This window comes from Propithecus coquereli, unplaced genomic scaffold, assembly GCF_000956105.1.
Source record: "Propithecus coquereli isolate 6110/MARCELLA unplaced genomic scaffold, Pcoq_1.0 Scaffold388, whole genome shotgun sequence".
Classification (NCBI taxonomy): domain Eukaryota; kingdom Metazoa; phylum Chordata; class Mammalia; order Primates; family Indriidae; genus Propithecus; species Propithecus coquereli.
The window spans coordinates 1,562,406-1,576,628 of NW_012149596.1; the positions used below are offsets into that span (position 1 = coordinate 1,562,406).

The following is a 14,223-nucleotide window of genomic DNA, read 5'->3' on the forward strand; positions in this document are numbered from 1 at the left end:
AAAGAAGTGGTCTCAAGAATAAAGTTGATGGAACCACCACTAAAGTACAAGATGCCAAGACAAGTTTGGAGGTTTTTCTTTTAGGCTCCATTGAAATAACTGTCTTAGTCCATTTGTGTTGCTATTAAGAAATACCTGAGGCTGAGTAATTTGTAAGGAAAAAAAAAGTTTATTTGGCTCATGATTCTGCTGGTTGGAAGATTGAGCATCTGATGAAAACCTCAGGTGGCTTCCACTCATGGTGGAAGGCGTGGAAGGCAAAGGGGAGCTGTTGTGTGCAGAGATCACATGACAAGATAGGAAGCGAGGGGTGCGTATGCCAGGCTCTTTGTAACAACCAGCTCTTGTGGGAAAATAGAGCAAGAACTTACTTATTACTGCAAAATGGTGCCAAGCCATTCATGAAGGATCTGTCCCCATGACCCAAACACCTCTCATTAGGTCCCACCTCCAATTGGGGATCAAATTTCAACATGTGATTTGGGGTACAAACATCCAAATTATAGCAATATCCTTGCATCAAAATGGTGGTAAAGGGAAAATCCATGGATATCAGCTACTCAACAGTGTTGCTTAGTTCTGAGACATGTTGTAGAATTAATGAGAAGAGGTGGTAGGAAAAGTTCAATGTGGTAGCTCAGCTAACTTTTCCATGAGGGGTTGAGGGGGGTTAGCCTTTCGGAGTTGATACAATTAAGTCATGGGAAACAACATCAAGGTTGACTCAGGAGATGTGGCTGCCCAAGCAAGCGTTTATTCCCCCTCGATGCCACTCCAGGGTCCTCCCTCTTGGGTGCACACTCTGGCAAGAGGCACCTTCCCTGGGACAGAAGGGCTGTCCTGTGGTGGAGAATACTGATGGCTCCCTATGCTGTGAATGGTAATTGTTTGGATATGGTGAGTCAGGAGCTTCCTTCCACAGAGTCTATAAGAGGAGCCAGAGAGAGTGGAAAGAGAGCAATACTCAGGTTATTGGAGTCAGAACCTGTCTGAGGTGGTATCAGATGGAGGCCACAGCAGAGACTCCAGGATGCACTGATTTGTCACAATCTTTCCCAGGAGTTGGTTGATGGGAGGGAGAAGGGGGAAGCATAAAGAAGAGGGCAGAGAAAGGTGCGGGGCAAGCTTCCAGCAGACATGCTTGCCTAGGCTTGGTCTGGAGCGGTCAAGAACACTGGAAAAAAGATTCTTCTTCCATCTCTCTTTTTCCCTTTGCTCCTCTTTCTTCACCAAGAGAGGGAGAAGGTTGAGCACTTTCTCAGAGGCAACAGATAATCTGCTTCTAAACCAGAGCATTGGTGATTTGCCAGATGGCCTTCCTTTATCTGGACTGTCAATCTGAAAAACACGGATTTCTCCTCAATGTCCCTGGGTTTTATTGTAGGCTCCTGTTTGCAGTCTCTGAGCCTAAACTCAGCAACAGAGCCCGAATCATTCCCCTCCCTTTCCTGTTTCCTAGGCCTGCCTGTCCCCTGCTGTTTGCTTAAAACCCATTTCAAAATTTGCTTATTCTTCCTTCTAGAAGCAACCAGTTGTCACACCAGAATTTTAACTTTTGCTTTTTCAGCAAAGTGCAGATCTTTTTGTTTAGCATCCCCACATTAGATGAGAAGTTGGGATTTAAAACCAGTACATCTGTGTGTGGGTGCTTTAAAAATCTACAACACAATGGGATAACAGCTTGACTATGAAATAGATACTTTATTATTTTGATTTTTCACTGATGTCTTATTTTTCATTAACCTTTGTAGCTGGCCAACAAAGAGACATCCTGCAGTAGTAACATGGTTCTGAAGTCAAACAGGTTTAGGCTGGAATCCCAGCTTTGCTGCTGTACTTTGTGGTAACATTGGGTAGGTCACAATTTTTTGACTTTCCTCATCTGTAAGTGGGGGTCATAACAGTGGGGCCGATGAGAGCGTTATATGAGCTAGTCTGTGCACAGTCCTCAGCACAGAGCTTGGCTCTGCTAAATGCTCAGTAAACATTACCTCTTATCATTAACACATTAACTGCCATGTGAGTTGTATTTAACTCATGCTAGTTTAGAGCCCAGGGCCTTGTGAAGCATATGTAACTCACAAGTCTCTTCACCTTGGGAGCCATGCAAACTATTTTTCAAGTTGCATATAATTCACGCACAGAGAACAATAAAATATAAAAAAATTCAGTAGTGAGAAAATCCAATTTTAAAATGAGCAGAAACTTTTTAACAGGCACTTCATCAAATAGGATATACAAAAGCATATAAAGATGTTCAACATCTTTAGCCATTGGGAAATGCAAATTAAAAGCATAAGGAGATATACCACTACATACCTATTAGAATGACTAATGTAAAAAGTACTGACAAAACCAAGTATTAACAAAAATGTGGAGCAATTGGAACTCATAAATTGCTAGGTGAAATGAAAAATGGTTCAATGCTTTGGACAATTTGGCAGATTCTTAAAAAGTTAAACATACACTTACAATATGACTCGGCAATCCAATATTTACTCCAGAGACAGGAAAACGTGTGTTCAAACAAAAACCTGCGTATGGTTGTTTAAAGTAACTCTACTCCTAACTGCCAAAAATCGGAAATAACACAAATGTCTTTCAACAGGTGAAATGGATAAATAAGCTGTGGTACCATGGACTCAGCAATAAAAAAGAAAGAAATATTAACATATGAAAAATCTTGGATGAATCTCCAGGTACTTGTGCTGAGTGAAAAAAAATCCAATCCCAAAAGGTCATATACTGTATGATTCCATTTCTGTCACATTCTTGAAATGAGAAAATTCCTGACACATAGAACAGATTAGTAGTTGCCAGGAGTTTAGGAATGGGTATGAGGGAGGAAGGATGATGGATGTGGCTATAAAAGGACAACTTGAGGATAACAACTTGTGATGGTGGAGCTATTCTGTACTTGATTTTGATACTATACTACAGTTCTGCGGGATGATATTGGGGGAAATGAGGGAAAGGATATACAGGATTTCTCTGTATTATTCTTCGAATTGAATGTAAATTAATCATCTCAAAAGGGAAAGGTTACCTAGAATATGACCTCACTTATATGACATTCTTGAAAAGACAAAACTATAGCGATACAGAATAGACCTGTGGCTGCCTGAGGTTACAGGTGGGGAAGGATATGACTATAAAAGGGGTAGCATGCAGGAGTTTGTTGGGGTGATGAAATTATTATCTATCCTATAGTTACACCAATCTACACATGTGTTAACATTTATCAACCTGTACAGTAGCAAAATCAATTTTACTATATATTAATTTAAAAGATGAAAATTTTAAAAGTGAAAGAAAAAAGATGGTGAGCTATGGGTAGCTGAAGAACTTTGTCTCTTGGCCCAAAGAGAATTGAAAGTCCAACTGAGAAAATTACTTCAGGAAAATCATTTGAAAGACAGGCAGGCTCCCTAAGAGATTTCATTCCCAAATTACATTTTGACATGATATCTCCAGCTCACTGAGAAATGCTATAGGAAATATCTGCAGGAAACCAGGGACTGCATTTATTAGCAGGCTGGGGTTGAAGACAATTCCACTATCCACATGAAGACCCAGCAAAGAAATGCCTTGAAGACCAACTCCAGGAAAGCCTGACTTCCCCTGAGGTCTGGGTGTGCTCTCTCCTGATAAGTGAGGTGAGCCAGGGTACTGGTTATGTTTTCCTTTGACTGTCAGAAGGCTCAAGGAGAAACTGACAGCTCTATATTAATTAATATATCTGTTACATCCTAAGTCCTCCACGTGTCCACATTCTAACCTGGCCTTGATCTGCTGTCTCTCATTTTCCCTGATCCTAATCCTTATTTACAAATAATTTCCTATTTTACGGCGAAGATTCCTACATATCACATCCACAGTAAAATAGATGAATAAACAGACAGACAACATACATACCTGGGGTTTGGCCATTTCCTGCTCTTCTTGAGAAAAAGCAGAGATTTGTGAAGGCTGAGCTGGAACAAGTGGAGAAGAATATATGAGAGCATATGCGGAGACCCCCTCAGGCTTTTAGTGCCCAAAATTATCTACCTAGAAATCCCCTCACACCAGCTGGCCATGAGGCCACTCTGTGGAAGAGTTTGAGCAGCCATGTGGTTTTAACAACAACCTGTGTATTCTTGACTCTCTTCTTCATGTAAACGCTGAACACAAAAGGTTTTATACATGTATTACATTGTGTACTGACCCAGAAATTAGATTTCTAGATATCTTCCTTAATAAAATAACCTATTATAATGTATCATAATTTCTCTGTAAGTACCTTCACCTCAGCATTGACTTTAATAATGCCAAATTTAAATGCTCCTATATGACCCATAATAAGGGATTAATAATAAGGAACTATAAGGGATGAAATACTAAACAGCTGTTTAAAATGTTATATAGAACTGTACACTTACTATCTACGTACTTTGTGGCACACATATCTCAATTTAAAGTTTAAAAACAGTATAGAAAAAAATTAAGCTGAATTACATTAAACTTCTAAATGAAAACAAAGTAGTTTATAAAACTGCAGGAACCCATATTAAAACTATATGTTAAATGCTTAAAAGGCATACCCCTATACACTCTAAAAATGTCTAAGAATGGGCATTTAAATGGGGGGAGTAAAATTAGTTCCTTTTTATTTTCTTTTCCTCTATTTCCCAATTAATCTATAATTCAAATCTTACTTATTAAACGCCAAAAAACTTAATTCTAAAACTATTATCTCAATGACATTTTACCCCCAATCCCCTTAGACCCCCGTAGCGCCAGGCCCCAAACTCTGGGCGAGGCCCGTGGTCAGGTGAGTCCTCGCAGGTGCCTCTTCCTGCTCACCTCACTGGGGCCGTCTTGCCCAAGAGCCGGAAAGAGGCCTTCAGGTGCAGGTTCACTTCAGCTGGAGCATTCACAACAGGCCCCTGTCTCGGGGCTTGGGCAAGAGAAGAGGGCAGAGGGAGGAGCGGGGCACTCTAAAGAAGGGCCTGAGAGGGATGCGCATGAACCCTTAGCGCAAGTCACTGTGCTGGAAAATGTGTGAAAGTCAAAGTTTAATAAGCCCCATTCAATCCTGACTAGCCCCATAACTTTGGCCACCATTGAGCCCCCAGACCCTTATTCACTGACCTCTCGGTCCCCCATCACTCACCCCCTCAAACCCCCCTTCACTCATCCCCTAGAACTCCCCATCGCTCAGCCCACGACCCCTAGCACTCGCCCCCTCAACCTCACTCTCTCGACATCAGATTTTCTGCTCGCTGATGAGAAGACCGTTACAAGAACTGGTCCCGACAAGACTTCCGCTTCGGGACCGACTCTCTGGCACCGCAGCCTAAAGGGCTGCGGGGGCCAGTTCTGCGCACGCTCAGTGGTGCCTTTGAGACCGCGTCCGCCAATAGTCAACATGGGGCCGCGAAGGTGACCGGGCCACGACGCAGGCGCAGAGGGAAGGTAGCCTCGCCGGTGACGACACAGCCCTGAGGTGGGATGGCCGCGCCCACCGCGGTTCTTTCCTTGAAGGGCGGCTGCGGAGAGCCTCTATTTACTTTGTTATGCGGAGACTGGCTTTCCGAAGACTTCAGACACCAATTTTCTTATGGCGGGGCGGCGAGGGGACGTATCTAATTAAAGATTCTAGCAGGCGGCAATTTCGTGTCTTGAACTTGGAGGGCAGCAACAGGGTTGCAGGTGTAATTGACAGCTGCGTGGCAGTCTCTCTACGAGCACAGAGGCTAGGAGGTAGGGAAAAGCCACTGGCTCCATCCAGTGGCTAAGGCTGGGAGTTTACATCGTAACGTTTGAAGGATGAAGATGGTAGGTCGGTATGCAGACAGGCAAGCTGAAGAATTAATAAATGCCGATATGGGACACACGCACACACCCCAGGGGTGAAAGGGGTGTATTAAGTAGTGGCCAACAGGTTGCTTTCTCTGGATGGGCAGAAACGGTGTCAGTGTGTTGGGAGGGTAGGAGGTGTGGGCAGGGGGAGCAGGTGCTAGAAGGCCTCCTCAGCCAGGGACGGAGCTCATATTTCATTATGGGCATAATGGGAAGCCATAGAAGGGATCAGATTTTTAAAAGATCAGTGTGAATAAATCGAGCATTGTAAACGTTAAAAACACACGTATGTTTGACTCATTTGTTTATTGCTTATCTTGCCTCACTAGAATATGACCTCCACAGGGATTTGCTTAAGCACCTCTTGTATACCAGGTAGTGTTCTAGATTGGGAATATAGCAGGGAAGAAGACAGACACAAACAAACAAACAAATATGATGGAGACAGCCTGAGTTCAAACCCTCACCGACCAGCTGTGTGACCTAGGGTACAACTCTTAACTTCTCTGTTCTAAGTTTCCTCACTATAAAAGTGGAATGATGACAGGTGCCTACCTCATTAGGGTTGTGGTAACAAATAAGTTGATAATTTTAAAGGATTTAGAACAATGTGTGGCACATAAACATTTGTTTATTATTATTTAAATAAAATTTGATGTGTGTGTATAAAACTTTCTTAAATAAGAAGGAAAAAAATAAAAAGATGACTCACAGGCTGATTTGTGGAGAACAGACTGCAGAGGGCAAGGGTGGGAATAGGAAGACCAGTGAGGACACTCCTGCCAAGGCACAGCACAGCAAGTGATATAATTCAGTTATCTCCTCTGTGCCAGACACTGTGTGAAGCACATGACATGACCTGCCTCAGATAGTCACCACAACACTCTTATGACCCCCACCTGTCAAATAAGGGAACTGAATTCCAGAGAGATTAAGTAATTTGCCCAAGGTCATACAAGTTCCCAAGGTCAGATCCATAACTTCTACCCAATAGACTTTTGTTTATTCAATATCCTACAGAACTTCCAGAAGGCATCTAAGGAGCCCATTAAAACTAGCCAAAGAATAGAGCTCCCTGGCAGACAAGGCAAAGAGAGAAAGCTGCAACAACATGGATGGAACTGGAGAACATTATGTTAAGTGAAATAAGCCAAGCACAGAAAGGCAAATCTCACATGTTCTTACTCATATGTGGGAGCTAAATTCTAAAATAATTGATCTCATGGAGACGGAGAGTAGAATGATGGTTACCAGAGACTGGGAAGGTTATAGGGAGAGGGGGATAAAATGGGATGGTTAATAGGTACAAAAATATATTTAGATAGATAGAATGAACAATATTTGATAGCACAACAAAGTGACTGTAGTCAACGATAAGTGATAGTATACTTTAAAATAACTAAAATAGTAGAATTGGAATGTTCCTAACACAAAGAAATGATAAATGCTTGAGGTGATGGATACCCCAATTATCCTGATTTGATTATTACACATTTTATGCCTATATCAAAACATCACATGTATCCTATAAATATATACAACTATTATGTACCCATAATAATTAGAAATAAAAAAAATATTTTTAAAAAAAAGGGAGAAAGCAACAGAGGAACTCAAGTCCTTTGCTCCTTAAAGGATCAATACCTCCTGGGTACAAACTTTGCCCACTCTCTCAATGCATTAGAAGGAGGGAAACAGAAAGAGCTGGACAGGGCCTGTCACAGTCTGGCCCTTCCAGCTCCTAAATGTCATCCCCACCACCTTGTCCACACACACCTATACAAAGGGGGGAATCCTTCAGGGTTGGCAGGAATTGGTGTGCGGTAATTGCCAGCTCCAGAAATGTTTCTCAGACAGGGATACAGCCACTCAGAAACTGTCCGAGGGCCCACAGTGCACATGCACAAGCTATGTGAGGCCAGCTTTTCTGCTGCAGAGCCAAGACCCCCACTCTCTGTCCTGGGCACCCCACCATAAGTCCCTACAGGTGCAACCTCTTCATTCAGTAGCCTAAGCAGCAGGTGGGTAGGTGAAGGGGTGCGGGAAGTTGACAGGTGGCTAGTACCACCACAGAGTCTGCACAATGTGACACTCCCACCCAAAGACAATGAGAAAAGGCCCCCCGCCTGGCTGGCGAGTCATCATTACAATTGCTCTTAAGATACATTTTATCAAAACTATGAAAATATTGCCAATTGTGAGCAGTCATTTTGGACCACAAGGCAGCAGGCGAGGTTGGCAGAGCAACAGCGCAGAAGGAGCCAGGTCTCTGGTGACCTTGGAGCCACCACGCTAGCCCTGAATTGCCCACCTCTAAAAGAGGAATCCCCTTCTGTCCTCTTGAAGCACTGCTATTTGTGGTGGTGTTGGTATGTGCAGCCAAACTGAATCCTGACTTTTCTGTCTTGGTCGCTGGGAGTGTCAGTGAACAGGAGACACATGGGACTGGCGGGCAGTGAATAATGGTGACTGAAGGACAAACTGGGAGTGAATGGGGGCAAGGAGAGGCAAAGGGCGACAGAATGGAGGTGAATGAGCAGCAGAATGGAGTGAATGTGGGGCAGAGTGAGGGAATGACTACGCATTCGACTGTGAATTAATTTGAGATTACAATGAGACTGAGTGAATGGTGAGAAAACGAGGCACAATCTAAGTAATAAAAGGTGCGAATGGGAGCAGACCCTTAGCAAATGGGGCAATGAAAGGTGGCAAATGCGAATGGAGTTGATATGAGCACTAAGGATGAGAGTGTGAATAAACGCAGCTTGAGGCACGGTATGAGTAAAGAGAGGGGAGTTCGGGGAAAGTAGGAGTGAATGGGAGTAATGTGGGGCATGGAGGGAAGAATGGGGTGCAGGAGGGGCAGGAGAAGAGGGAATGGAGCTGAATACATGGCAGAGTGTGAACCAGGCTCCATTTGTTTGAGTCGTGGGTTCTCGGAGAGAGGAGAGTGACGGGAGGTGAGGGGGCAGACTGGGACTAGACGGGGTAGTACAGAGCAGTGGTCCAGGAACCCCGTTGGGAATCAGCAAGCGTGAGTGGGCTGAAGAACATGCGTGAATGGAGGCACTGTCGGGCAGAGCGAGAGGGGAACGGAAGAGCAGGTGAGTATAGGTGGGTATTGTGAGGCAGGGAGGGGACGAAGGTCACACGGCCAGGGGTGAGGACAGTGGGAAAACACAGAGCCCCATGCGAGCAAAAAGTGCAAATTCAAGGAAAAATGTGAGCAAATGGGGGTGCTGAGGGGCAGAGAGGGAGCAACTAGACATGATGACTCAGGAGCAGAATATGAGTGAGAGAGGATAACAGAGGTTACACTGGTAGTGGATTTCAATGAATGAGGTAATGAGAGGCAGAGTGAGAATACATGGGGACAATGAAGAGAAAATGGGGACAGAATGGTGGTGACCAAGCGTACAGTGAGTATATGTGGGTAACTTGAGCTAGTGTTTGGGAGGAATATGGGGCGGAGTTCTAGGAAATGGGGCTGATGTAGGCAGCATCTGAGAGAATAGAGGTGAAGAAAAGGCAGAAAGGAAGTGAATGGGGGAGATAACGAGGGCCTGAGTCAATTAACAAATGGGCCACTTGAGAATGAGCAGGAGACATCTGATGTGGCGGCAGGAAGTGGAGGTGAAAGTAGGATACGAGTCTGAGGGAGAGCGAATGGACATGAAGAAGGACTATGACATGAGTGAATTTGGGTAATGAGAAGTAGAAGGTTAGGGAATTAGGATAGCATGAGGCCGGGTATGAGCGAATATAAGTGGGTGAGAGGCAGTGTAAGTGAACAGGGGACTAAAAGGTAGAACAAGAATGAAGGTGACAAAGCAGTTGAGCATGAGGATATGTATGTGATATGTCATTTGTAATATGTAATGTGTCAAGTGGGGCAGATTCCCCCCAGTAAATTAGGATGGGACAGCACAGTAAGTGCAGCAAGGTAGACAAGGTGCCGAGGATGAGTGCTATGATTTGAATGTGTCCCTTCCCAAATTCAGGTGTTAGAAACTTAATCCCCAATGCAACGGTACTGAGAGGTGGGGCCTTGTGGGAGGTGTTTAGATCACGAGGGCTCCACCCTCAGGAAGGGATGAGTGCCGCTATAAATAGGGCTTGCAGGAGCGGGTGTTCTTTCTTGTCCTTCTGCCTTCCACCATGTGAGGACACAGCAAGAAAGTGCTCACCAGATTCCAGCACCTTGATCTTGGACTTCCTAGCCTCTAGAACTGTGAGGAAATAAATTTCTGTTATTTATAAAATACCCAGTCTCAGGTATTCTGTCATAGCAGCACAAACGGACTAATACAAGGGGTAACTGGAAGTAATGAGGGGCAGAGAGCAAGGGCAGAGTGGGCATATTTTGCAGAGCATGAGGAATCAGAAGTGGTAGCAGGCACAGTGTGGGGAACAGCACTGAATGCTCAGCAAGGGGGTTAATAGAGGTGATGAGGGGCAGAGTGAGTGGAAACGGAGGTAACCAGTGGTAGAACATGACTAACTAGAGTAAAGTGGGACAGTGTTAAGGAACGTAGGGGAATGTGGGCCCAATGTGAGGCCTAGTACCAGAGTCCTGTCTGTCCTTGTGTGTCCCTAACTCCTCTCTCCCTGCATCTCTTTCAGATAACTCTGGGGTTCCCCCCCTCTTTGTCTCCTTCCATCTCTATCTACATGTCAGTATCTTTCTTTTTCCTTGTGTACATCTCTTGGTATCTACAGAGCTGGCACTGAGGAAAGTGGTAAGGTGCCCAAACCTGTGTTCCAGAATCTATGACTTAGACCTTTGCTCATAGAGCTCAGAGTTCCAGAATGTTCATAATTCTGAACACCACAGGGTGAGACTGGAGCAAGGTGTCAGCTAGGAGGGCTTGTGGGTGTCATGATGCAGGCCTGGGGCACTGTGGTCGTGACCTTGGCTGCGCTGATGGTTGCCACTGTGGATGCCAAGATCTATGAACGCTGCGAGCTGGCAACCAAGCTGGAGAAGGCAGGCCTCAATGGCTACAAGGGCTACAGCGTTGGAGACTGTGAGACTCTGGTTGCCCCAAGTCCCATCTATACCCTGAGCCACCCATCATATTCAGACCCAGTCCTCCCTTGCCATTTTTCACCTCTCTGGACCAGAGAATGATCCCTTTGGTCACTCACTGACTAACTGTGACGAATAGTTTAACTAACTCTAATGTCATCACCATCATTGCCTTCACAACCATCACCTCTATCTCTGCTATCAATACTATCACTACAATCAATAGCATAACCACTATCATCACCATGAATACATTGCCACCACCATCACTGATATCTCACCATAATCACCAACATCACCACAACCAAAACAAGATCATCATCCTCACAACTGAGATGACAACCATCCCTGTCTTCCCCTTCATCCTATCCTTCCCTATTCCCTGGCTCTATGCCTATCTCCTACTTCCCTTATTCCTGCTCCAGGGCTGTGCATGGCTCACTACGAGAGTGGCTTTGACACCTCCTTCGTAGACCACAATCCTGATGGCAGCAGCGAATATGGCATTTTCCAGCTGAACTCTGCCTGGTGGTGTGACAATGGTGTCACACCCACACAGAACCTTTGTCACATGGATTGTCGTGGTAAGGTAACCCTGAGGACACACTGAAGCCATGCCTGGCCTCATTCCCCCAGAGAGGTCATGGTTATCTAAGCCATAATCTCCTGTAATAAGCAGAAAATTGATGGGGAAAGAAGAAAAGTTGCTTTGCTGTTAGAGACATAATCCTGTATTATTACTTAGACTACAGAGAGATTGTCTAGGTCAGAAGAACTCAGAGCTCCCAACCCTCACCCAGAATGGACATGGCAGTTTTCTGAGACTCAGGAAACAGGAAATTTAGCTCCATGTGGAATAGAGGGAGAGATTGTCCTGATTTGGCGTTGAGGTTGTCCAGGCCCTGAGTGAAAAAGATGTTTGGCTGTAGGAAGGGAAACAAACTACCTCCATACATAAATGAGAGAACTTTCCAGATAAGAGTGTGGTGTTGTTGAGGACAAAATAGAATAGCAGTTGAAGTTGTTCAATGTTGGCCAAAATGGTGGGTAAGGTTGTGCCAAGACTGGCCAAAATGGAGAGTGGGGTTATTTGGAGCCAGCCCAAGTGGAGGTTGAGGTTGTCCAAGCTCTGCCAACACAACAGAAGAGATCACTCAGGATTGGCCAGTTTGAAGGTTGAGCTTATCCAGGACTGGCCACTGTAGAGGTTGAGGTTGTCTGAGACAGGGTAATAGGAATAATGAGTTTTTTCTCAATACTAGATAAAATTAAGGTTAGGTTGTTCAGTTTGAGGCAACATTTGAGGTAGTCCAGGATTCAATAAAACGGAGGTTGATGTCCTGGACCAGTCAACATGGAGGTTGAAGTTATGTATAACTGGTCAAAATGGCAGCTGAGGTTGTTGAGGACTGGTCAACACTGTGGTTGAGATCATTAATAACTAGCCAAATGGCAGTTAAGGTCACCTGGTCCAGCCAACATGGCAGTTGAGATCATGTAGGACCACGCACCATGGTAGCTGAGGTTGAACAGGACTAGCGAACATGGAGATTTAGATCATTCATAATCAGTCAAAACGGGAGTTGAATTTATCTAGGACCTGACAACATAGTGTTTGAAGTCACCAGAACAGACCAACATGGCAGTTGAGTAGCTTTCCAATTAGCCAGCATGGTGGTTCAGATGATGTTGGACCAGCCAGCATTGCAGTTGAGATCATTCGCAACCAGACAAAATGACAGTTGAAGTCATTCAGAACTGGCATACAGGGAGTTTGAGATTGTCCAGGACCAGCCAATATGGAGATTGGGGTTATTCATAACCAGCCAACGTCATGTCATCCAGGTCAAGCAAGGTCATCGAGGATCAATCAGCATGAGTTAAGGTTGTACAGAACCAGCCAACATGGTGATTGAGTTAATACACAACCAGCTGATGAGACAGTCAAGGTCATCCAGAATCAGCCAATGTAGTTGTTGAGGTTATTCAGCCCCAAGGAATCCAGAATCCGTGGGCCCTCCATACACTGTCACCCTGTCCCCAGTGCACCAGATCACCATGTCCCTCTCTTCCCCCCAGACCTGCTCAATCGCCATCTTCTGGATGACATCTTGTGTGCCAAGCGGGTCGTGTCATCACGTAACAGTATGACTGCCTGGTAAGTTCATGGGGATAGCCTGGGCCATGGGCAGCCAGGGATAGTGGCACTGCCACCCCATCAACCTTTCCACTTCACCCTCCCTCCCTCCCTTCATTTCCCAGGAATTCTTGGAGCCGACACTGTTCTGGCCATGATTTATCTGAATGGCTCAAGGGTTGTGATGTGTATGTGAAAACTGACTCGAAAATTCATTCGTGACTCAGATTCCCAGAGACAAAGATTCAATTTTCTTTTCTTTCTTTTGTGGATTTAATAAAGGATAATATCTGTAAACAGTGCAAGAGATGCTCTGATGCCTGACTCTCTTCATTTTTCCAATGCCTGGAGTTACCCCCATTCAATCACTTCCTCCATATATTCAAAGCTCTAAATACCAGATCATTTGGGGTGGGGCAGGAGGGGAGGATAATGTAGTGATTAAGAGTGTATGTTCTTCTGGATTCAAATACCATCTCTTCCACTTAACTAGCTGTGTAAGTGGAAGAGGCACTTAATTTCTCCGTGCCTCAGTTTCCTCATCTGTAAAATAGGGATAATAATGATAGTAACTACCTTAGGGGGTTATTGGGAGGATTAAATGAATTAATGTTTGTAAAGTACACAACATGCTTGGTACACAAGACAGGTACAGGTTTGGAGATAGAGGAGTGGGGGAGGGATATGAAAATTGGCTTCCCTTAAAAAATATTTATTTAAGGCAGATAACAGTCTCTTCATGGGAGACCAAATCCAGTAGGATTCAGTTTACACAGGAAGCTCTGTGGGAATTAGCAATTTAAAGTATTTACATTCTTCCACATCCTCCCACATATTACCATTCTCCCAATGCCCCCTGCCATCCCCTTTTATGATCAAAGTCTTGAGTTTAAAATGACAGGCTGGGAATTTAAGCAAAGAATTCAATGGATACACAAGGTAATAATTTCTTCTTTCAGAATGCCTGGGTTTCAGTTTGTTTCTTGAGCCGAGAATTTCAGAAGTTCAACTTGCCATTCTTTCTCTTTGCATTGGCCAGCTCCATTAGAAGCAGCCACTTCCATGAGGAAACAGTCCTCATGTCCTCTGTACTCTTTAGTTGAGGGTCAATACTGAACTACCCACGCCTTGCTTTCAGTGATCATCATAAGCACAGATGATCATGCAAACAGCTAGCTGCCACTGCATGCCAAGGAATGCCAACTGAATTTCC

General features: G+C 44.5%; 1 protein-coding gene across 1 annotated transcript; it reads left to right on the forward strand.

Annotated features, from left to right (window-relative positions):
- The first annotated feature begins 10,637 nt into the window (after positions 1 to 10,637).
- LOC105816797 (sperm acrosome-associated protein 5) lies at positions 10,638 to 13,313 on the forward strand. The gene is made up of 4 exons (XM_012652299.1): positions 10,638 to 10,871; positions 11,299 to 11,457; positions 12,953 to 13,031; positions 13,136 to 13,313. The coding sequence occupies exons 1-4, from the start codon at positions 10,724 to 10,726 to the stop codon at positions 13,230 to 13,232; spliced, it is 483 nt and encodes a 160-aa protein (XP_012507753.1). The 5' UTR covers positions 10,638 to 10,723; the 3' UTR covers positions 13,233 to 13,313.
- The last annotated feature ends 910 nt before the right edge of the window (positions 13,314 to 14,223 follow it).

Excerpts from the sequence above, each read along its gene's own strand:
- LOC105816797 (XM_012652299.1), top strand. The coding sequence starts at position 10,724 with ATGATGCAGGCCTGGGGCACTGTGGTCGTGACCTTGGCTGCGCTGATG. Across the intron at positions 10,872-11,298 it reads GGGCTACAGCGTTGGAGACT|GGCTGTGCATGGCTCACTAC; the intron begins GTGAGACTCTGG and ends TTCCTGCTCCAG. Across the intron at positions 11,458-12,952 it reads TTGTCACATGGATTGTCGTG|ACCTGCTCAATCGCCATCTT; the intron begins GTAAGGTAACCC and ends TCTTCCCCCCAG.